This window comes from Hesperophylax consimilis, chromosome 29 (genome assembly GCF_061612785.1).
Source record: "Hesperophylax consimilis isolate HC1 chromosome 29, BYU_Hcon_1.0, whole genome shotgun sequence".
NCBI classification, from domain to species: domain Eukaryota; kingdom Metazoa; phylum Arthropoda; class Insecta; order Trichoptera; family Limnephilidae; genus Hesperophylax; species Hesperophylax consimilis.
This window is the reverse complement of record NC_142864.1, coordinates 18,539,678-18,561,929: the sequence shown is the minus strand read 5'-3', so window position 1 is coordinate 18,561,929 and position 22,252 is coordinate 18,539,678. Positions and strand designations below refer to the sequence as shown.

Sequence of the window (22,252 nt, the reverse complement as noted above, 5' to 3'; positions counted from 1 at the left end):
GGTTTATTTTAAAAGATTTGTCGATGTATTTTGTTTATTGTTATTAAGTTTAATTTGTAGAACTCCATTTTATTTTTTTATTTTTTATATATTCAATAATATTGTTATTGGGTTTATAAAAACAGTTTATTTTTAAACAAGTTCTGCTGTGTAATTATTATTACGCGTGACAGCTGTTTCGCCCTCTGAAGGCATTATCAAACTGTAGAACTTGTTTAAAAATAAACTGTTTTTATAAACCCAATAACAATATTATTGAAATGTATTTTGTATTTAAATACCTACTGCTAATTTTGTTTCTCTCTCTAAGTACAGGGTTTTCCAATAAGAGGTGTTATTTTGATATTCAATCGTAAAAGATCAATGGTTTCGTTGCTTGTGTGGCACGTAGCGCCATCTTGTTGAAAGTAAACGTTGTCCAGATCAATACCATCCAATTCCATTGATGGTATTGATCAATACCATTCACCGTAACTGTTGCTCCAGCCTCATTTTCGAAAAAGTAAGGTCCAATGACTCCGCCGGACCATAAACCGCACCAAACAGTCACACGTTGAGGATAGAGAGGCTTTTCAACAATAACTCTTGGGTTTTCCGAGCCCCAGATGCGACAATTTTGCTTGTTGACGAAGCCACCGAGGTGGAAATGGACCTAATCACTCAAGATGATTTGCATTTGATTCACTCAAGTGAATTTTAATAATTTCAATGCGTTGTTCCATTTTTATTAATGACGTAGTTTCTACTTGTCAAATGTCAAAAAATGACAGCTTCAAAAGTAACATCTACCGAAATAGCGGGCTATTCAAAATAATACCTCTTATTGGAAAACCCTGTATAAGGCTTAGCATTATTTATAAGGTTATTATAACTATAGATCTAAGTTTATTTATTTCTTAGCTTTTAGAACACTCATTAAAATTACTTCGTACACCGAAGAGAAATCATTTAATAAAACAAAGGAATAATTATTTTCATTAATACGTGATATGTGAGGCATGGAACTGGCAGAGAAAGGATGAAATTAGACTGAATGCTGTAGAAATGAGATCCCCAAGGTGTACGTGTGGTGAAACCATGTATGATCGTGTGAGAAATGTGGAGATTCGCAAACAGTGCAAGGCTGATGTAAGCGTAATGAGTAAGATTCAGAAAGAGACGCTTAGATGGTTTGGGCATGTAGAGCCAATGAGCGGAGAAAGGGAGTGTAAGGAGAATATTTGACGCAAATGTGAATGGTAGCAGAAGTCGGGGACGCCCGAGGGAGACATGGCACGATCAAGTGATTCAGATACTTGAGCCTAATAGAAGAGTATGTATGAATGTGAGTGAGGCAAGGAGTGTGTGCCAAGACCGCGTTGTTTGGCGGTCCGTCCTTTCTGCCTAATCCTGCGGAGAAACGGCGTGATGGTTAGTTAGTTAGCGACTTGCGTTCAATATTAATTTTTGTTTCCAACTATCTACAAATTTAATACGGTTCTTTTTTTACCGTTCAACCCTCATTGCGATTGCAACACGTACATAAAGCACGGTCATTGTAATACATTTATTCCAGAATATCTTATTGTTTTCATTCCAACATGAATTCATTAGATGCATATTCCTTTAACATCATTAGACAGTTCATGTATTTGCTTATTAAAAAAAAAAATTATGTAAGTTTTTATTTTACAAACATGTAGTATTGATTTAATAATATTGTTTTCCCCATGGCGACCAAGCAAACGTTTTTGTTATATACAGCTTTGTCTATGTATTTCGTATGATTTTGTAAAGTTTGGTATATGAGGACAATTAAAATTAAAAAAACTCAGAATTCAGAGCATAACTGAAAAATTTAAATCTCTTCGGAAAATTGTTTTTATATATAAATATAATTAATTTAAAACCCCCATTTCACAGACAGCTCCCTAGTATCTCAATTTAAAGTATTTTCTTTTTACTCTATTATGCATATTTAAAATTTTCTTTGTCATTTTAAATTATTTATTCATTCTTAACATTTTTTATCCTACAAATCTGTACCAGCGACATTTGTAAATTAATAAGTTTATTTGCATTTTTTTAATGATTACTATCGACGCCAGCATCAAAGTATTTTTTAAGGTAATACACAACAGTAGTTGTAAAGTAATTTTGGTAAGAGTTATCAATCTCGTCAAACATACAGAGATAAATACAAGCGACTCGAGTTTTGTGCTCGTAACATACGCACCATTTGTGAGTGTACTATTTTGTTAGTGTTCGTACACGACGCTACGTGTCGAGTATGGGTATGACGTCAGTTGCACGTTACTGACGGTGCTGATGGCACGCTACGCGTGTTGCATTCCTTTTTTCTACTTGTTTGACAGAATCGATGTCCGAACACGATTGTCTTCGTCGCTAGTCACTTGACATCGTATTAATTCCACGGGTGCACTTGAAAAGATCAAGTTCAGGTATAATTGGGGTAGCGCCGTGTACTGAAGCCAGCTTTAAAGAGTAGCATATCGGTAGGCTACTTGTGGTTGCGTCACAGTGTGTGAAGTCTCTGTGTATGAAGGGCGTGCATAAAATATCTTGCATAAAATCTGGTTCAATGATAGACTTAAACTTATTTAGAATTTAAATGTCGTTTTTAAAATTGGAGTTGATTTGAAGAAGCGATATAGTAGGTACCACCTACCTATAATATAATATTTTTAAGTAAAAAATTATTTTATTCCCATTTTCAAAATTAGATTTGATTTGTCCAGAAATCAGACTATCTTGTGATTGTTCATGTGTCTGCGCTAGAATATAATCAACATGCAAAAAATCTACCCACTGCTTTGAGTTGAAAGTACAAAAAAAATGTTTACAAAATTTTCTTAGAATTAAATAAGGTGTTGTTTATCTATATACAAACGTTGAGATAGTACGCATGTAGTAAAGTGGTCACTATCTTTCAAAAACTTGTCAATAAATGAATTAAAAACCGATTTTTAAATTTATTATAATATGCTTATCTGTAGAAAGATTAGACTGAAAAACTATTTTTTTTTTTTTGTGCTCATAGGATAGTATTGTTGGCAATAATAAAACGCTAAGTAAATGGTTATCATGAAATATGATGTTGTCTTCACGGTCTATGGCAACAATAACATCCAATATTCAGTAAGGTTATATCGCTCATTGCGCAGTTCAAATACCCAGCCGTTAGACGTTGGGACTGGGCCGCATCTTCCGTCTTCCGTTCAGTAGGTCCAGTCAATCCCTTCTTACCAGCCGAGCAGATTAGTTTAGTTGGCAGCTGTAGTAGTTTCCCTGTTGGCCAACAGAGCGCACCTCTGGGGGCATAAGTGCGAACCAAACGACTGTAGCGCCAATATTTAAATAGCCAGTTAACAGTATGTACTGAATAAATGTGAAATATTCATTAATTATTGAACACAATATTAGCGATTCCTAAACGAAAATCTGAAACAGAAAATCAGAAAAGGATCCGGTCACATCTAGGACTCGATCCCAGGACCCTTGCATGGCCGGGGCACTACTCTACCACTGAGCTAATGGGAACATACCTCCTTCGGTCATATTTAACTGTATCATACTTTGAATATCATAATTTGCGTTCCGATAGGCAGAAGTCCTCGCTTTCGGAGTATGAAAAGGTGCCTCTTCCCCAAGTAGACTCATTAGGGAGATGTAAGTTAACCTTGTTCAATATAAGTGGATTGAGTATTATACCAGAGATTAGTTAGTTATGAAATCAAGCATTCCGGTTAAGAACATGAATGGATAGTACGTATTTTCTCTCATATATAAAGCATATTTAAGTTTTACTTTTTCTATTTCTAAGATATGGTTTTGTTCAGAAGGGGCTCAAATAATGTGGCATTATTCTAGGATACTGCGAAGAAGGCCGTCATATGTTCTTCGTATTGCGATTCCGTTAGTTAACAATCTCACATTATGAAGAACTAATTAGTAATTAACTTGTCAATTTATTTGTCATTATTGTTTTTTTTGTTTTTAAATTTATTTTATTTGTGAGGTTTTATTCACGGTTTCGCATTGTAACCAGGGAAATTAACCACTTGATGCTAGGGTTTTTTTTTATAAAAGGTGTTTAAAAAAAAAATCAGGTTAAATAAAGTGATGCATTCATACATACACGAAAATGTGAAAACGATATAGTAAAAACGAAATAAGCAGCTCAAAAACACGACCAATCTCTGTGGCAAACTGGAAGCAAATTCAAACTGCGTTAAATACATCGCTAACTTTTGACGCGCCTAACTCGTGTTAGCTAAAAATAGAACGCTGCGAGTCGAAACCGGCAAGCGTCACTCGAGCTTAGCAGAAATTGGAACGCATTTAGCGCGCGAGCGTGACTCGTTTAAAAGCATTAAGCGGTTAATAAATTATTTTACAATGAAAATAGATAAAATAAATTAATTGCAAAGGTAAATGCCAATACATGCATCATAATATTTATATTTGAACAAACTCAGTCTTTTCAGTCATAATATTATATTGTTATTAATTCTAGCAATTTCTAACGTTTTTCTTTCTTCTCAAATTATTATTATTTTTTGTTTTTAAACAAAGACAAACATTCCCGGGTTACGAATGACAACCACAGTAAGCGGAAAATATTTCTTGTGTTGTGATGGAGGACTTAGCCAACTGAGGAAAACACACGACGCCCGGGTGGGACCCAAACGCGATGCCGACTCGGCCACTGACCGGTCATATTGTTGGCCAATTGAAAAATCTTGCCTTATATTTTGACAGTTAATATATATTTCAAAGCTCCACAGCTCACAATCGAAATGACATTACCCTTACATTTACGGTTCCTAGTCATTTACTTGGCCAACAGTGGGGTCATACAATAGTTAACGAATGCACGTGAATAAATGGTGTTAATTATTTAAACCTGTAGTATCTTAATTCTCTGTAAGTTAAGATCCAGTTGTTTCTCAGAAATTCAAATGCGACGAAGTATTCAAATTGTCATTCAGCGCCATTTGGTTTTTTTTGACAGTTGAAAGATTTCCATTAAATGCCGATTCTAAATCTGTTTCAGGTTTTGAACAAATTGTGATCAGCAGAAGAGGACAGCTGTCATGTTGTTAAGCTTGTCAGTTTACTGCTGGACCTTTCAAATTAAAAAATAAAACAAAATGGCGCTGAATGGTTATTTGACGACCGTTGCCTTACTTTACTTTTCTGCGCAGAGTCTGGTTATCTCCATGTGCGCTCTTCGGCGGTCAGCGTACGAATGATGTCGTAGTTTATTCATGCCAAATATGGTCACGTGGTTTGCTTCTAGCTCGTCGAAATGATATCCCCTAATAGAGCAAGTCTATCTCTTTTTACATCAGTAGGCACTCGTTAAATACCTTTAGGATATCTTCCTGTCTTTCAGGATATGGCTAAGTTTACTGAAGGCCCTTATAAATCTTCTCTCAATTTTGCTGGTCTGTCTAAATTCTTTGACACGCGTTTGTTAATGAAATCATTTGTCACTTTCAGAATTGGCAGCCGCCCTTTGCCGTAGATGTGGATCGTCTGCGTTTCACCCCGCGCATCCAGCGTCTAAATGAGCTGGAGGCCATCACCCGTGTCAAGCTCAACTTTCTGGACCAGATCGTCAAGTTCTGGGAGCTGCAAGGCTCCATGCTGAAGATACCCACCGTGGAGCGCAAGCCCCTCGACCTATTTGGCCTGCATAAGATCGTCAAGGAAGGAGGTACGTCATGTCATATGATCATCCGTCATTCTTTCTTATTTAAGTCTTTGATTCATTGCCGAGGAACGTGACTCCTACTTTAATTCCCTGGTGAAGAAGGCTCCTCATGATCCTCCGTGATACCTCTTCCAGAATGGATATATTTGTGCGTCCGGTTTCCACTCAGCGTCCTCACAAGTCACATCTTGTTGATCCTCGTTATGACTGTAACATTATAGTTACCCTGGCATCCAAGAAATCTTCGTCACCAACAAAAATATAAATCTCCGCACACACTAAAAAAATGAACTAAACACCATTTGCATCCAAACCTAGAAAACACTTGCTTGCAAATAGAATAGTGGATACAGGGAACAAACTTCCACTAATAATGTACCAATTTAAAGCTCCCTTGGATTCTTATTTGGAGGGAAGAAAGGATTAACTTATTTAAAACAACTCAATTACTGTTGAACTTATCGCGAAATCAGATAGGAGCGAATTTCATTAAATAATAATAATAACAAATTTGCAGCTGTTTGGACAAAATCTTTTATGAGAATCGGTGTTTTGTATATTAGGCAACTTTAAGTTGAAAATAATTATGTTGTAAAGTGCGCGTGATCTCAACACAGGTTTTCCTAGTGAGACACGCACAGGTACTGATGACATCACACATGAAGTAACGTTTAAATAAAGAAGAATATATGAAATAAATCATTAGCAGTATTTTGATGGTGTCTGTCTGTGTTTTAGGTGGTTTTGATGTGTGCACCGCGGAGCGCAAGTGGTCCAAGATCGCGGTGCGGATGGGACACCCACAGGGCAAGGGCGTGGGCACCATCCTCAAGAACCACTACGAGAAGATCCTCTTCCCTTACGACCTCTTCAAGAGCGGGGAGGCCGCGGAGGGCATTGTGAGTAACAGATACAAATTAATACTTATTCATATGTATATATACTACATTTATACTCTTATCCATCTTTTTCTTTCCTCACTTCCTTAACCTTCCCGTTGTCACGGGTAATCTGATAAATGAAATCAATATCCCCCAAATATCAGTTTAAGAGGAAGCTACAAGCTAAAAATGTGTATATTCTTGGTTTACCTTATATTGTAGGTAATAGGCATTAAAATCGCTTGACAAACGGAAAGCAAAAAAGTTAATCAAGTGAAACTGTCACAGATAATCTTAGCTATAATACTGTATTTTTTAAAAGTCGTTTCCTTAACGCGTTCATACATTTCTATTGAAAAAATGATTTTTTTAGTAGTTTACATTTATACAGGGTGTATCGGCACTAACCCGACAAACTTTAACCAGCTATTCCTTAGCACATTTGGAGTAAAAAATGTTATGGGCACTTTGCTGTCCGGTAGCATTTTTTTTTCAATTAAAAACAAAAAAAAAATAAAATTTCCACACTACATCACTGTCATTGGCATTGCGTTTCGTGTTCAATAGCTGTTATAAGCAAGTATGTCAAAAAGCGTCTTCGCTCTTTCGCACACACTAAATAATAATAGTTAAAAATGAGACGAATGGTGCCGTGCCATTTCGTTGTGATTGTAAGTGTGCGCCAATATAGGTACACACGTGCATTATTCAACGGAATTCGAATAAAATATTTGCCAGATGGGTTTTCAAACTTTGACAAAGGATAAAACAGTGGTGACATGTGGTGAAAATATGAATAATAAATTTTTTATTAAAAAAAAACGTTACCGGACAGCAAAGTGCACATAAGATTTTTGAAGTGAAACTTCTTTACGCGCGTCATGCAATTTCGAGGAGTAAAACCAACTCATGACCGAAACGAAAATGCGGGACCGATTAAAGTTCATTTGATGTAGTAAAAGTTTTGAAGTAAAATATAAATGCTTCTTAGCTCATCTCGACAACTGGCGTTGGTGGTGTAATGGTCAGCATAGTTGCTTTCGAAGCAGTTGATCCGAGTTCGATTCTCGGCCATGGAATATTATTTTTTTGTTTTTAAGGAATTTTTTTTTTTTAATGGTTGACCATAATATCAATCCACTAAGTAATATTTTAGGCCTGTAGCATAATTGAAAAGTTAAAGAATGATATAAAATTTTTTATGATGTTAACGATAAAAAAATGAAAAAAAACATAAAATTAAAATAAAAAATGGGCCAACGGCACGCGGTGTTCCCAAGCGGTCACCCATCCAAGTACTGACCGCGCCCAATGTTGCTTAACTTCGGTGATCGGACGAGAACCGGTGTGTTCAAAATGGTATGGTCGTTGGCAAAAGTTAAACAATATTAATTTCTATTCTACCTGCCAATAAATATATGAAAATTAGTATAAAAAAGCCCTAATAATATTGAAAAAATTAGCAAGGTGTGTGCGAGGTTGATAAAAATAATCATTACATACGCGCTTGAAAAAGATCGTAATTACATTAATAAGTTTGTAGGAATTTTTTTTTTCAATGGTTGACCATAATATCAATCCACTAAGTAATATTTTAGGCCTGTAGCATACTTGAAAAGTTAAAGAATTTTATGATATTATTAATTATAGTAATGATAAAAAAATAAAAAAAACATGAAATTAAAATAAAAAATAGGCCAACGGCACGCGGTGTTCCCAAGCGGTCACCCATCCAAGTACTGACCGCGCCCAATGTTGCTTAACTTCGGTGATCGGACGAGAACCGGTGTGTTCAACATGGTATGGTCGTTGGCAAACGCTAAACAATATTAATTTCTACTCTACCTGCCAATAAATATATGAAAATTAGTATAAAAAAGCCCTAATAATACTGAAAACATTAGCAAGGTGTAAATATTATATACCTAGTTTAACTCACTCTCCTAACTCATCTTCGCTGTCTACAGGCAGAGCGCACGACTGTGGTCGTGAAGAACCGAGGTTCGATCCCCGCTTTAACTAATTTTTTTTTTCTTTTTTTATAACTTTTAATTTTTTTTATCACATGCTACTTATAAATATGTCAATAGACAGAAAAAAAGAGAGAATGAAATGAAAAGAGAGAGAGAGAAGAATACTAGAAGTTTCACTTCTGTCTTGCGTAGGCTTGACACACCCATTTTTTTACTCCAAATATGCTAAGGAATAGCTGGTTAAAGTTTTTCGGGTACGTGCCGATACACCCTGTATATTTTATTGAGTAATTTAATTCTACTCAAGCGAAACGATGGCAAAAACCTTTGATTTATCTAAAGCATATTTTTTTGTATTCATAATGTACACCGATTCGTTATAAAGTTGAATCAAAATAGTGATTTGGCATTAAGCTTCGCCTAAAGCATCGATGACACGGGGATAGTTTACGAGCTGCTAGTCGACGAGTCTATAAGCTAGCGAGTAAGCGAGTTAGCGAGTGTCGATGATACACAAAACTTTCCATTCGCTAAAAGCCAAAGGATCTTCGTCCTTGAACTCCCTCAATAAACGGCTGGAAGCACCATATTCATCGCGTTTTTTTATCCTTGATCTTGCCCATTTTCTTTTCTGCTTCAAGTTGCTACTACACTACTTCCGTTGACATTTTTGCTGACTGCCAAAACGCAAAGAGACTCGCAAGTAGTTCACTAGCAGCGATGATGACACACGGCTAGTTAACTAGCTTATAAGCCAACACGCCAGCGAATGGCGAGTAAATTAGCCCGTCTTTTTATTTTACTCGCTGCTTTTTTACAATCGGATAGTCAACTCTAGCAGATTGTAAAAAAGCCGATGACACGGGGCCAGTTTACAAGCTGCTAGCGAACTCGCTGGCTTGTAGCTTGTAAACTAGTTCCGTGTCATCGATGCTTTAAGAAGAATTAAGGATAAATTAAAAGTATAGGCCATTGAAAAAATCGGTTATTTATGGTTGGCTCTAAAATCGAATTCATTAATGGCCTATGTTTTGCTTTTTAAACACTAGCTTATATAGGGGAGAGTATGGTATATCGTACCACTTTGCACTTAACTCTCAATACTGTATGATTGAAATGGGTTAGAGAAGTGGAGTTAGGTTCAAATAAATACTTATTTTATTGGGTACGATATTTATTTAAATTATATTTTACAGGCATCTGGAATGTTTTCAAATTAAACGTTGTATAAAAAATCGTTTTCTGTACGATTTAACGAACCGGTACGGTTAATCGTACCACCGGTATGGTAAATCGTACCTAGACCATTATTCCAATTTATATTGAAGAAAACATAGACATTTTTAAGGCTGCATGTGTCGCAAATGTCTGGGTTACTGGTGCAAGCTTCATGCACCCATTTATGGCAACGATCGCACTGGATCCAGTCTTCTTTGGGTCCTGCCTTTTCGGCAGGACCTTTTCATACGTGTTCTTTATCGTCATCATCAATATCCGTGTCCGAATCATTCAAAACGAAAATACTGTCACTATCACTACTTTTGCAATTGGCCTTCTTTCGTCGAGCACACTTCTTACCTTTAATGGGCTTTTTATCAGTTTTAATAATCTAATTTTTATTATTTAAATTTTAAATTTGGGCATTTTGACAGCTGAGCGTCTACCAGCAGCAACATCTAGTCCTTTTTTATACGGACTTTCTGTTATTTCAGCAGCCTTTTGTGCCGTGCGCGTGTTCTTCTTTCCTTGGTTCTTTGGTATTGGATAAATCTCAAGAATTGATAGTTGAAAAGATGTCGACGCGTTTGAATTCGTTTACCCCAATTCAAATTTCTGAACTGCATCTGGTGGTGAAAAGGAAAACTCTGACGAGGTCACTGGTGGTGGTGGTCGCAACAAAGGCTCTGACGATATCTCTGGTGTTTGTTGTACTGAACTCTTTAATTTAAAACTAGAAATTAATTTACATAAAAAACAACCAACAAATTACGGTAAATCGTACCGGTACGATTTACCAAACCACTTGTGGTACGATTTAACAAACTCTGAGTTTTTATGAAAAAATGACAACAAAACATGTAAACGATAGGTGACAATATGATTTGGCAATCGTAATTTGCAGAATACAAACAAGCTAAGTGAACTTAATTTGAAAAAAAACTAACATACCTACATTTGAATACGAAATCACCTTACGCAGGTGCCGAAAAAATTAGATGAAAATTGTGAAAAAACAAAAATACTCCACTGCCAGCGCACGCATGATCCAACACTAAATAAAAATGGCGGGACAACTATGACGCTTCTAACGGTTGGCAGAATATTTTCAGGCTTAAAAAATAGTGACCCGTAGCAAAAATATCGAGGTGGTACGATTTACCGACCGGTACGATATACCATACTCTCCCCTATGTACTATTTTTCCGACTTTATGTCCGGGTTAAATCTTCCCCACAGGAAAAACTAAACTCTTCCACACACTTTTCCACAAATGATCATCTAGTCAATCCACATTATGCAAGTGCATTATATAAGCATAATAAATACAAAAAAATACAAGAACAACACGACAACTCACCAGAGATCAAATGGGAAAATAATTCATCAGAGGGTTCAGCTCGGTTTACTTTGGTTACTGGAGTCCTCACATAATTTTTTTTTAATGTGAGGAAAAAATTTCACTATTTATTTATTTCTATTTAAAAAATAATTATTAAAAACAGTTTTTTGGTTGCAATTCCGAAATTTTTATGAATAGGGCTGCACAACTGTTCCTCTTAAATAGTGAATTATTTTTTGTGTTGGTATTATTTTTAAATATTTTGCGAAATTTGATTAATCACATTTTATTGATTTTTTTAAATTTTATTTTTTTATCAGCAACATAAAGTTTTTTTACAGGTTTTTTTTTTCGATGTCTGTCTCACTAGGATAAACCTGTGTCGAGACAGACGTATTGAGTACATAAATTAATGTTTACATATTATTTGATACTATCATGCATATAATATTTCATAATATTATATGTGCATATCATTTATGGACTCCAGTAACCAAAGTAAACTGAGCTGAACCCTCTGATGAATTATTTTCCCATTTGATCTCTGGTGAGTTGGCGTGTTGTTTTTGTATTGTTTTGTATTTATTATGCTTATACATATAATGCACTTGCATAATGTGGATTGACTAGATGATCATTTGTGGAAAAGTGTGTGGAAGAGTGAATGAATAAATAAATCAATTAATGAAGAAATGAACAAATGAATGAATAAATGAATGAATAAATAAATTAGTTAACACACTTTAATCGGGAAGAGTAGTTCTACCCGTTCGGTCGATTGATGCTTAACGTCGGGAAGGGTAGTTCTACCTTCTGCGCCCGCCTCATTTCAATGGCAGAAAAGAAGAAATTATCCGATGTTTTTATATGAATATTATATACCAATCTCTTTGTAAAGGTCCCAACTATACGTACATAATTATTAAATTGTAATGCAAGTCTTTTTTTAGTATTTATCTTGGAGTCTTTTGTGTACATCGATATTTCAACTAAAATGACATATATTATTGAAAACCTGACACTTGATAGGTATTGCGTTTGAAGATCAACGAAGTAAGTAATTTAGATAACATATTCTGTTATTCTAATAATTCAATTCTTGGAATGAGGGCTTTTATGACCATGAAACCCGAAACAAATCTCTCTATCTCTGTTCCGCACCCACTCAACTCCTAGGTGCGAGCGAGCGCAGAGTATGTGACGCGTCTAACAAAAGCAGGTATCGGCAAACACAGTTAGGCGGACCATAATAAATATTTACAAGTGCATGCCAGTTTTTAAAACGCAAATTGTCGTACGGTTGTGTTCTGAGGAGATAATATTTATATTAGCTTTTTCAAACCTTTCAAAATGGATTCTGAAAATTACGAAAGTGACGACGAAATCGTTGCAGATAATTTATCTGCCTGTTCTAGTAATTATTTGCCTGAATTCAATTGTGAAAGTGAAGAATCTAGTGGAAGTGAAGAAATTCCTTGTAGGAGAAGAATGTCAGTGATGCCATTAGAGTTCAGTGATTCTGAAGAAAGTGATATGGAGGAAGAAGGAGAAGAGTGGTCTCGAATAGATAATCCGCAAATATCGAATCATTTTTAGGTCATCCTGGTGTTTGCGTAACACCAGCTGATTCCAAAAGTATTATGCAAGTAGTAGAACTATTTATTGGAAATGATTTGTTTGAAATGATGGTAGAAGGAAGCAATCGTTACCATGCTCAAAATGAATCAAGATTCAAACAAACGAACAAATCCATCAAGTGGAAGCCCATAAATATTCCAGATATGAAAAAAATGTTAGGATTGATTCTGCTTATGGGTCAAGTGCAAAAAACTACGAGACAAGATTATTGGTCTTCAGACCAATGTATCGAGACGCCCATATTTTCAAAAACAATGAGCCGTGATCGTTTCAATCAAATTTGGAGATCTTGGCACTTTTCAAATAACCAAAACATTACCGATTCCAGCGACCGCCTTGAAAAAATTCGACCCGTTTTGTCATATCTCATCCCAAAATTTAATTCTGTTTACAAGCCTCAAAGGGAGCTATCTCTAGATGAAAGCATCATACCGTGGCGGGGAAGGCTAGCATTTAAAGTATACAATGCGTCAAAAATAATTAGATATGGTATTCTCGTGCGAATGGTTAGTGAAGCCCCTACGGGATACATTTGCAATTTGGAAATATACTGTGGGCAAGGAAAGCGACTAATAGATACAGTTGAAACATTGCTTAATCCATAGTGTATGGTGAAAAACAATAAACAATATTACGTGAGCAATACGAGAAGCATTCTACCGTAAGTGATCATTTAAAATTTCATTTGAAAAAATAACCAATGTTATTACCACGTTCCGATGGTTTTGGTCCGCTGTACCGTGCGAGGAGCAATTGCACACGTGGTATTTCAATGGGTAATAATGTGTTACTCTGACGATACTAGAGAAGTGGCAATTGTTTTTGTTTTTATAATGATTTGGGCTTTGTGAAAATATAATAATTTGTAATTTTAGAAAATTGAAACCTAGTTTATACTTAAAAAATTGAGCCCCAATGACTCAACAATGACTTTGTTTTCGATTTATTATGTTGCATTAGAAATAATACTTGGTTTTCGGCTAGAAATTTTATAGCTTGGGTATGCTGAGTTAGTATGTAGAAAATTTTATTGAAATATTTCCATGATTTTCGAAGATATAGCGATTTAAAACAAATTAAACAAATTCGCGCGGGACCTTTATTTTCGCCCGTTTTCAGCGGTCAGCCGGCGAAAAAATAACCCGATCAAAGTGTGTTAATGAATGAATGAATAAATACATAGAAGAATGAATAAATAAATTAATGAATGAATGAAATGGAATTTTGAAGCGGAAATTAACCCACTTCCCGACACCCGATGGAGCTGAAACTTCACATATAGACTCGTTGTCAATGACAATACATTCTATCAATTTTGGTGGCACTCATGTACACACGCATTTTTCTGAAATTGGATCAAATCATTTTTAAATTTATAGCAGTTGTTGATACACTAAATAAATGTCGGTGCAGTACAAATAGGATTTGGCTTAAGTGTTAGCGGTGTTAACACTGTTCTTGGGGGAGGAAGGTTCAATCCTCAGTCAAACCATTTTTGTTTCTTCTTTTATTAGTAATTGACTTCCTAAATTTTATTTGCAGTAGAATAGCAAAAAGAAGGATGTTCATATTTAGAAATCTTAAAAAAAAATTAAATGATATCTCTTCGCTTTTTGGAATCAGAAAATTTTCGTTTCCGTTTACACTCTATTTCTAATTTCTGAACAGCATGGATTTATAAAAGGTCGATCGACAGAAACCAACCTATTGGTGTTTACGGATTTCGTATCAAAATCATTAGACAAAGGCCATCAAGTAGATTGTTCATACAATGATTTTTCAAAGGCCTTCGATACTGTTAATCACAACGTTTTACTTAATAAACTGCCTACAATAGGATTCTCCATAAGACTACGATATACTTTTTTTGCTAGTTATCTCGCAGACAGGAAACAGTTTGTGTCTCATGGACTATTCCAATCTATTCATTTCTTTGTACGATCGGGGGTACCCCAAGGCAGTAATTTAGGCCCACTCCTCTTTTCCATATTGATAAACTATATTTCAGAAGTAATTCTGCATTCTAGGTTTCTTCTCTTTGCTGATGACTTCAAACATTTCTTAGAAATACTAACTTTAGAAGACTGCAATCAACTCCAGTCAGACATTAATAGAATTGTTGAATGGAGTAAAATAAATCGGATTTAGTTTAATGTTTCTAAATGTTTAATTTTGTCATTCACTAGGGCGAGTCATACCTGGTATTACCGGTATACAATGGAAGCCTGAAGTTTAAAACGTGTCTCGACAATGAAGGATCTTGGAATCATGTTTGATAGTAGGCTGACATTTCATGCTCATATTGAGACGGCATGTAGCACTTCACTGAGAATTCTGGGCTTTGTTCTACGCATTGCAAGGAATTTTAGAGATAACCGGGTGCTTATAGTTTTATTTAATTCCTTAGTAAGGAGTAGACTTGAAAGTGGGTCGGTGACTTGGAGTCCACACCAGGTAAAGTATTCTCTCATGTTGGAGAGAGTTGAGAAGAAATTTTTGAGATTTCTCTGCATGAGGGAGTATGACTACTACCCGTGGCTCTATCCCACTGACTTTCTTTTGGGTATGCTCGGAATGAACTATCTACGGGTCAGGAGGGATGTGCGCATTGCTACACATTTCTTTAGACTGATTCGTGGATGGTTTGAAAACTCGCTCATCATGGAGAGCATTCATTTCTATGTTCCCGATGGTTATCTCCGTCACCGACAGCATAGACTATTCCATCTCCTGGCCTGTAGGACTAACTTGCAGATAGTCATGCCTGTGGGGAGAGCAATCTTGCTGTTGAACAGAATCAATTCGGATATGGACATTTTTAGCATCAATGAAGCTTCCTTTAAAAGGCAAGCTCTATTATTACTGGTATAGTTGATATACACACTGTTATTATTAATCTAAGAATTCTTATTACAAAAATATTTTAAAAACGCATTGAAATTAAAAATTTTGTAATGTTTTTGAAATTAATAAACAAAATTGATTTGAATTCGTCTTCGTAGTGCTTATTTGAGATATATCTAGTGTTATTTTTTATATTGTTTTCGGTAGTAAATAATGTACTTTTCACTTATCCTAATCATATAGTAAAAAAATTAAAAATTAATAAAATGAGGCACGTTTTGGTACCATTTCTGACGGGTAGCGTCTCAAATTATCAAACTGATGTCATAAGCTGTGAGAAGGCTGTAAGTTGGCACAGACACGATTAGACCTGTTAAAAACTTGCGCTTTTTACGACTTCTGTAACTTGCTATAAATTATGGTAAGAGACTTACAGTGACGTTTACATTGGTAAATTTGCCATAAGTCACTTACTTGAGCGACTTACGGAAAAAAGCTTACGTATGTAAAGGCAGCCTTATGATGATAAAATGCACGGGTTATCTGGGACAAAATTTCTGTTTTGCGTCTTGACATGTCAAAGGTTAAGTGTTACAGCCTACCCCGTATTGGCAGTGGTAACTGGTAAGTAAAACATAACAGTAATGAAACAGAACATTACGATAGAATAAGTTAGATTAGGTTAACAGGTTCACTGCCAGCCTTGGACGGTGAAGGCTTTGAAAACGCTGATATGTCAACTTGGAAAGCTCTGTCACCTTTATTTAACATGCTATAACTTAAAAACTAGAGTAGGTAATCAAAAACCGTGCGCGGACAATAATTTTTGATTGATTTAAGCACAGGGCCAGAATAAAAACATGTCGCGACAGTTGCCGGATTTTCACTGAGCGTTTAAAGTTATATTGACGTACACGCCAATCGTCTCCGAACTCTGTCAAATGGCGAAGTTGGCAGTGAACCTAAGGGCATTTTTTTTTTCTTCACTTCAAAATTTTTCTCAATGTTCTGTTTTGTCTTGTGAATGCATATTAATGGTTTCTCTGTCTAATCCGACATTCTTCTGTAGAAACTGGAGGCCAAAGGCGAGATGACTCCGGAGAAGGCCAACACGGGGGGCAGCTGCAAGGGGCAGGGTCGCAACTCGGCTCAGAAGGGCTCCCCCCCTCCGCAGACAGACTCCAAGCCCCCGACCCGCAGGTGGAAAAAAATAAATGTGAGTACACGATAAACCGTCATCCACAGTATTTGAAGCACAGAAGCGGAAATTCCATTCTTATGCTACCAGTATTTAAATGTAAGATGCTCAGATGAACCTGCATCATTGACCCCTTTGGCAGCGGTGCTTAGCTGGGAGATAAAGCTGATCATTTTTATGACTTGTCCTACCGGTATTTCAATGAAAGACGCTCAGAGGGACTAGCGTCATTAATTCCTTTCGGCACTAGTGTACAGTTGGAAACACGTCAAACCCGTGCCCAACATTTATACACAGTAGTTGACATTTGTCACATATCGGGGTTTGTTTCTATGACTCGTTCTTGAGTTCAACAGCCGATCAATGATTTACTGGCCTCTGTGTTTCTTCCCTTCTTTAACCCTTGAGACGTTGTTGATTTGCACGGATCGAACCTTCTAAAAGCTTCCATTTTTTCAAAGACAATAACAAGCACTATTTCGTTCTCTTTCTGACATAAAAGAAATAATTAATTTTTAGATGAGAGGAAGAGAGATATATGCATTAATAATGTGCGGTCGTTCTGGGACAAATATGGTCTTAGGAGAGTATAATGCGCGCACGGCATTTGGGACTGTTTGGGTCTTAGAAGGTCCCAAGGGTTAACATTCCTTAAAAAAGACCCCCCACACAGCGCCCACAAAGATGACATAAACGAACCTCAGGACCTCCTGTCTGGAATTAATGTTAAAAAAAAGATAAGAGTTTGGATGTGTAATACTAACCAGTTTTGCGTTTACTCCCTCCTACAACCCGGGTCTCTGCACATGAACCCTTCTCTCTTTCGAGAGTGAAACTCAGGGCCTCCTTGTGTGGGTTCAATACAAACGATAAAAAAAAGTAAAATAGAAAAATCTGAAATTTTTTTTGAACAATGATGTAGGAGAACCAATGACCCCGGGTGCAAATCCAACGCTATAAATAATTTAATGTTTTTTTTACTCGACAGAATGAACCGGAGTTGGAACACGAAGGTAGCCAGACGGAAGGCTGCATGGGTTCTGAGGGAGGGGATCGAAAGAAGGACCTCAGGAAGTTGTCTGCCAAACCTTCAACGGATCTGGTAGACGATAAGAAAGGTTTGTTTGTGATTCTATTCAAGTCATTTCAGAGATGTTCGAAACTATTGCAGTGAATCGAGTGATATGGAAGGTATATACTGGTTGCAAAATCAGTACTGACACAGATGCATTGCTTGCATACAGCATGTTTGTCCTTTGTAAATTTTAAATGTGGAATTATAATTATTTTAAAATTTCTCAATCATGATTTGTGCGATGAGTCTAGAATTGCATCGCCGTAATTTGGGACAGAAAAGGGCATTATCCTTTCTCCGTTCCAGGAGACTTGTAATTTGACAAGGAGATTGCGCTTCCCCAACCAACACATAAAGTAATCGCCAGATTTCTGCACTAACCAGGTTTGGTGATTCTTTTGTTTGATCTCCAGAACGTTCGATTAATCACAAGTCACCTTTTTTCACATGAGCTAATGCGCACAATCCGTGATTATGTGCTACGAATAATGAGATTAAAATGGCGGTTTTTCACTCCGGTCTTTTGTCGGTGACGGTTGGATTGTTACTTGCCGCACTTTTCTCTGTGCGGCCCGTCATGTATAAAAATCAAGCGCCGAGTTTGAATTCCTGCTCTGTGATTCGTGGGAGCAGAACAAAGCTGATAATTTATTTATTTTATATTATAGAAACAAAAGTCTTTCAAAATTTTATCTGGACATTACAGTTGCCCTAGCATCCAAGAAATCTTCACTACTAATAAAAATATAAATCTCCGTGGACACTCAAAAAAAATTACCATAACGCCTTTTGCATCTAATCCTAGAAAACACTTCCTTGCAAATAGAGAAGTGGATGCTTGGAACAAACTTCCACAACATGTCATCGATGCAACAAATATAAATCAATTCAAAGCTCTATTGGATTCACATTTGGAGAGAAGAAAGGACTTAGTTCAAACTTAAAACAACTCAATTACTGTCAAACTTGTTGTGAAATCAGATACGAGCGCATCAGCAGAATGCTGCCTGCTCATTACATAATAATAATAATAATAATAAACAGTACATGATTAACAGTGTTGAAAAAATATACAGGATTAAGATACTTCATGTTGTGTACCTATGATTTGTTTCCTTGTAATGTCTGCTAAGTGGTATGTTTATTCCTTGATTATATACCAGGTGACTTGTGTATTTTATAGGTGTGTGTGTGACGTGTGTAATGTATGTGTGAGTGTTTGTGTGTGTGTGTATGTCTGATATGAATAGTTTAAATTATTGACATGATGCCACTTTTGAATTTGGGCAGTGAATCTGAAAAAATGTCAATGTTAGAGTAAAGACAGATATTATTTAGAGTATGAAGAGCTCCGTTAATTGGCGAATTAGATGAAAAATGAGAAACGTCATAACGAAACATGATTTTACTATTGGGATTGATCAAAATGTGCTCCGTGTTGGGAACCTTTGCTCTTGTCTTGTCCTGAGAACAGTACACCTCGCGTCCAAAAAACAATGCTCTCTTATTTAATAAATCAAACCAAAATTTCCTCTCTAATCATAAGATTTGTAAGTTCTTAAATACCCACCCACTCAATTTCCAATTTGTTCAAAGAAACGTCACTATCTCGATGACAGTTTGGAATAATTTGAATATGAAAGTCCAAATAAACCTCTTTATCGAACCGTAAGCAGAATTTACAAACAAATTTACAGGTTAAAACAGGACTTACTTTCAGCCAACAATAATGTTTTTTTTTGACATCGTGGAGTGTTTTTCTAAAGAATAGTAGAACCTATTTCCCATTCTAATGACTATTTTCACCCTCGATCAACATTAATGACCGTCTTTTTGTCCAGGTATTCTGCGCGAATCCCCTAGCAAGCGAGGCCGCGCCGCGCCTGTGGCCATGGCCTCCTGCCCCGCTGGACTGGGCAGTGCGCGTCCGGTGCGTTCCGCCGCCTCGCGCACGCTCCAGGCCAAGCGCCAGGTCAGCATGACTGTCAACGTGGTTCCCGCCGCGCCCGATGCAGCCGACCCTGTAAGTCTACCAATAACCGATCTGTCGGGTTCATGGGGTGAGGTTTGTCCATGTCTTGGCAGCTCTCGAGGGACTCTCGACCGATGGGTGATGGCCTTGTGCCGCAGTGGGAGGGATGGATTCATGCATCCGTTACTCCTGAACACACACTGACCCCTACAGCATCACAAAAGATGATAATCTAATTTATTATTTTATTGGTTTCCTGATAACTCGACACTATGACAATTCAACACACCTTTAAAAGTGTCGTTAACCTGTGGCGTGCCAGGAAATTCCAAGCTCAATTTAATTCCAAAATCAAACATCAAGTGTCCACTTAAATTTTTTTTGTGTCGCATTAAATAAGTATATGATAACAATTCTTCCAGATTTCGGTAGTTTATACAACTGTTGTTACTAATAATATTATTTTGTACAAGAAACCTGTAAATAAATAATGCTAAAAATAAAATTATTCATTATGACGTAAAAATTTTGACATTTCTTACGAAGTTAATTTTCATCACTTTTCTTGGGTGAAATATTATAAAAATTACATCAAAATAATGTAGATAAAACTATCTTTCTGATGATACCTCAAATCTATTATTTCCACAATCAATTTATATCAAAAATAATGAAAGAAGACGCTTTGACACTAAAAACGCGGCAAATATTTTGTTGGCATTCCACAGAAAAATTCTTTGTAAAAAATCTGAAAAGCTAGAAGTCATTCCGGTATTTGCTGCGTAAAGAACGAGAATAGCCCAAGCGATTGTGACCTTGTTCTTCATACAAATTCCTTATACATAAGGGTCAAAATCGCACATAAATTTTTTAAACATATGCGGTCCCGGCAATGAAAAAAACTAACCTATAAACCTAACCTATTTAACACATTGTCGTCGGGACACGGCATTTGCCGTTTTTCGCGGACTGTCGGTGAACTGCGGGACACGGCAAATGCCGTTTTTGTCGACTGTCGGTTTTTGGCGGGAAACGGCATTATACGGGTTTGTTATCAGCGTGAAATAAAACGCCTTGAAGGGTAATTTGCTACCTGGGTGCTAGGCGACACTCTGTCCACGTTATTTGAGATGCCTTGTCCGGATTGGCTAGTGTGCCGCTTATAAAGGCGTCGCCACAAATCTAGAGTTTTTATGCGATCTCAATCTCCAGTTTAGTTTGAGTCATTTCACGTATTGGACTAATTGTGAAATTATGATGTAATCAAAGCAATTATAATTTATTTTTGATGATCAAATGTCATATATGATTTCTTTGAAAATTTCAATCGAAAATATTATTTGGTTTAGAAATTATGTCAATTTTAAGAAAGCGATATATTTTTGCGCTAATCGCGAAAAACACCCGCTTTGGCTAGAGTCTATTGTTTTAACTGCTCGACTACAATGTGTTAATCACAGACATATGAATATATAGACTAGAAATTAAAGGTGAGGGGTAAAATCAACTGTTGAAGAACGAAGGTGGTTAAAGCTGACTGATTCGTCAATAAATCAATCTGACAGTATATAGGCATCTCGCATTATAATATCACCATTTAGTTCTTAAAAGTAAAATCTGCTTTTGAATGAATAGACATTTTTACATGGGAGCGCAAATTACTCGCCACGTTATGAACAAATTTGCGAAGGTCAAATTAGGCAAAAAAAATTTCTTCTATTTTCAGAGTCGAATATTTTGTTTACGTATTTAGTTAAGACACTTTTATAATTTACTTCCCAGTAACAACGATGCGCACACTTGAGAATCGCTACATTCGACCAGATGTATCTCGATGTGATAGTATATGTTTCTACAACTGATTCATATTATACTATGTGAATAAGCTTAAAATGATGCTTACATATGGAATGTAATACGACAATTGGGTTTATTCTCTTTTTCACATCTATTTTTACAAGTTTTCATAGCACAAGCCACTATTTTGCCGTGTTATTTCATAAAATGCCTCGACCATAGCTCGACGCTAGTTCGAACAAGAATGATGACGTCACATTCTCAAGATTCACGGAAAGCCATACGCGAGCCCAGCCGGCTCCAATGGAACCGGTATGGGGAGTGGGGAATAATACGCTTTTAATCACTTAGGGCAGGTCTACTAATATTCATATGTCTATGGTGTTAACCTAATTTTTGTTTCATTACTTGACTTTATTACACTTTTTAAAGATGTGTTGAATAGCCATTGTGTTGAGTTGTCCGGTTCCCCATAAAAATGTACATATACTGTAGTTTTAGTTATATTCATAGCATTCTTAAGATGACCATTATTAAGATATTTTCATTTGACAACATATCAATCCATCTCTCTAACTTGCATTGTATAATTCCA

General features: G+C 36.3%; 1 protein-coding gene and 2 non-coding genes across 3 annotated transcripts in view; 1 reads left to right on the top strand and 2 right to left on the bottom strand.

Moving 5' to 3' along the window:
- Positions 1–22,252, top strand: part of LOC149409945 (lysine-specific demethylase 5A-like) — an 88,829-nt gene that overhangs the window by 4,789 nt on the left and 61,788 nt on the right. Inside the window, exons 2-6 of the mRNA XM_089649159.1 lie at positions 5,506–5,722; positions 6,458–6,618; positions 16,685–16,831; positions 17,802–17,931; positions 19,730–19,911. Coding sequence (XP_089505285.1) covers positions 5,506–5,722; positions 6,458–6,618; positions 16,685–16,831; positions 17,802–17,931; positions 19,730–19,911 — 837 coding nt within the window. The remainder of the gene's footprint in view (positions 1–5,505; positions 5,723–6,457; positions 6,619–16,684; positions 16,832–17,801; positions 17,932–19,729; positions 19,912–22,252) is intronic.
- On the bottom strand, positions 7,855–7,973 carry LOC149409947 (5S ribosomal RNA). Its single transcript, XR_016305117.1, has one exon. It is a non-coding gene; the product is annotated as a 5S ribosomal RNA (ribosomal RNA).
- LOC149409946 (5S ribosomal RNA) lies at positions 8,296–8,414 on the bottom strand. Its single transcript, XR_016305111.1, has one exon. It is a non-coding gene; the product is annotated as a 5S ribosomal RNA (ribosomal RNA).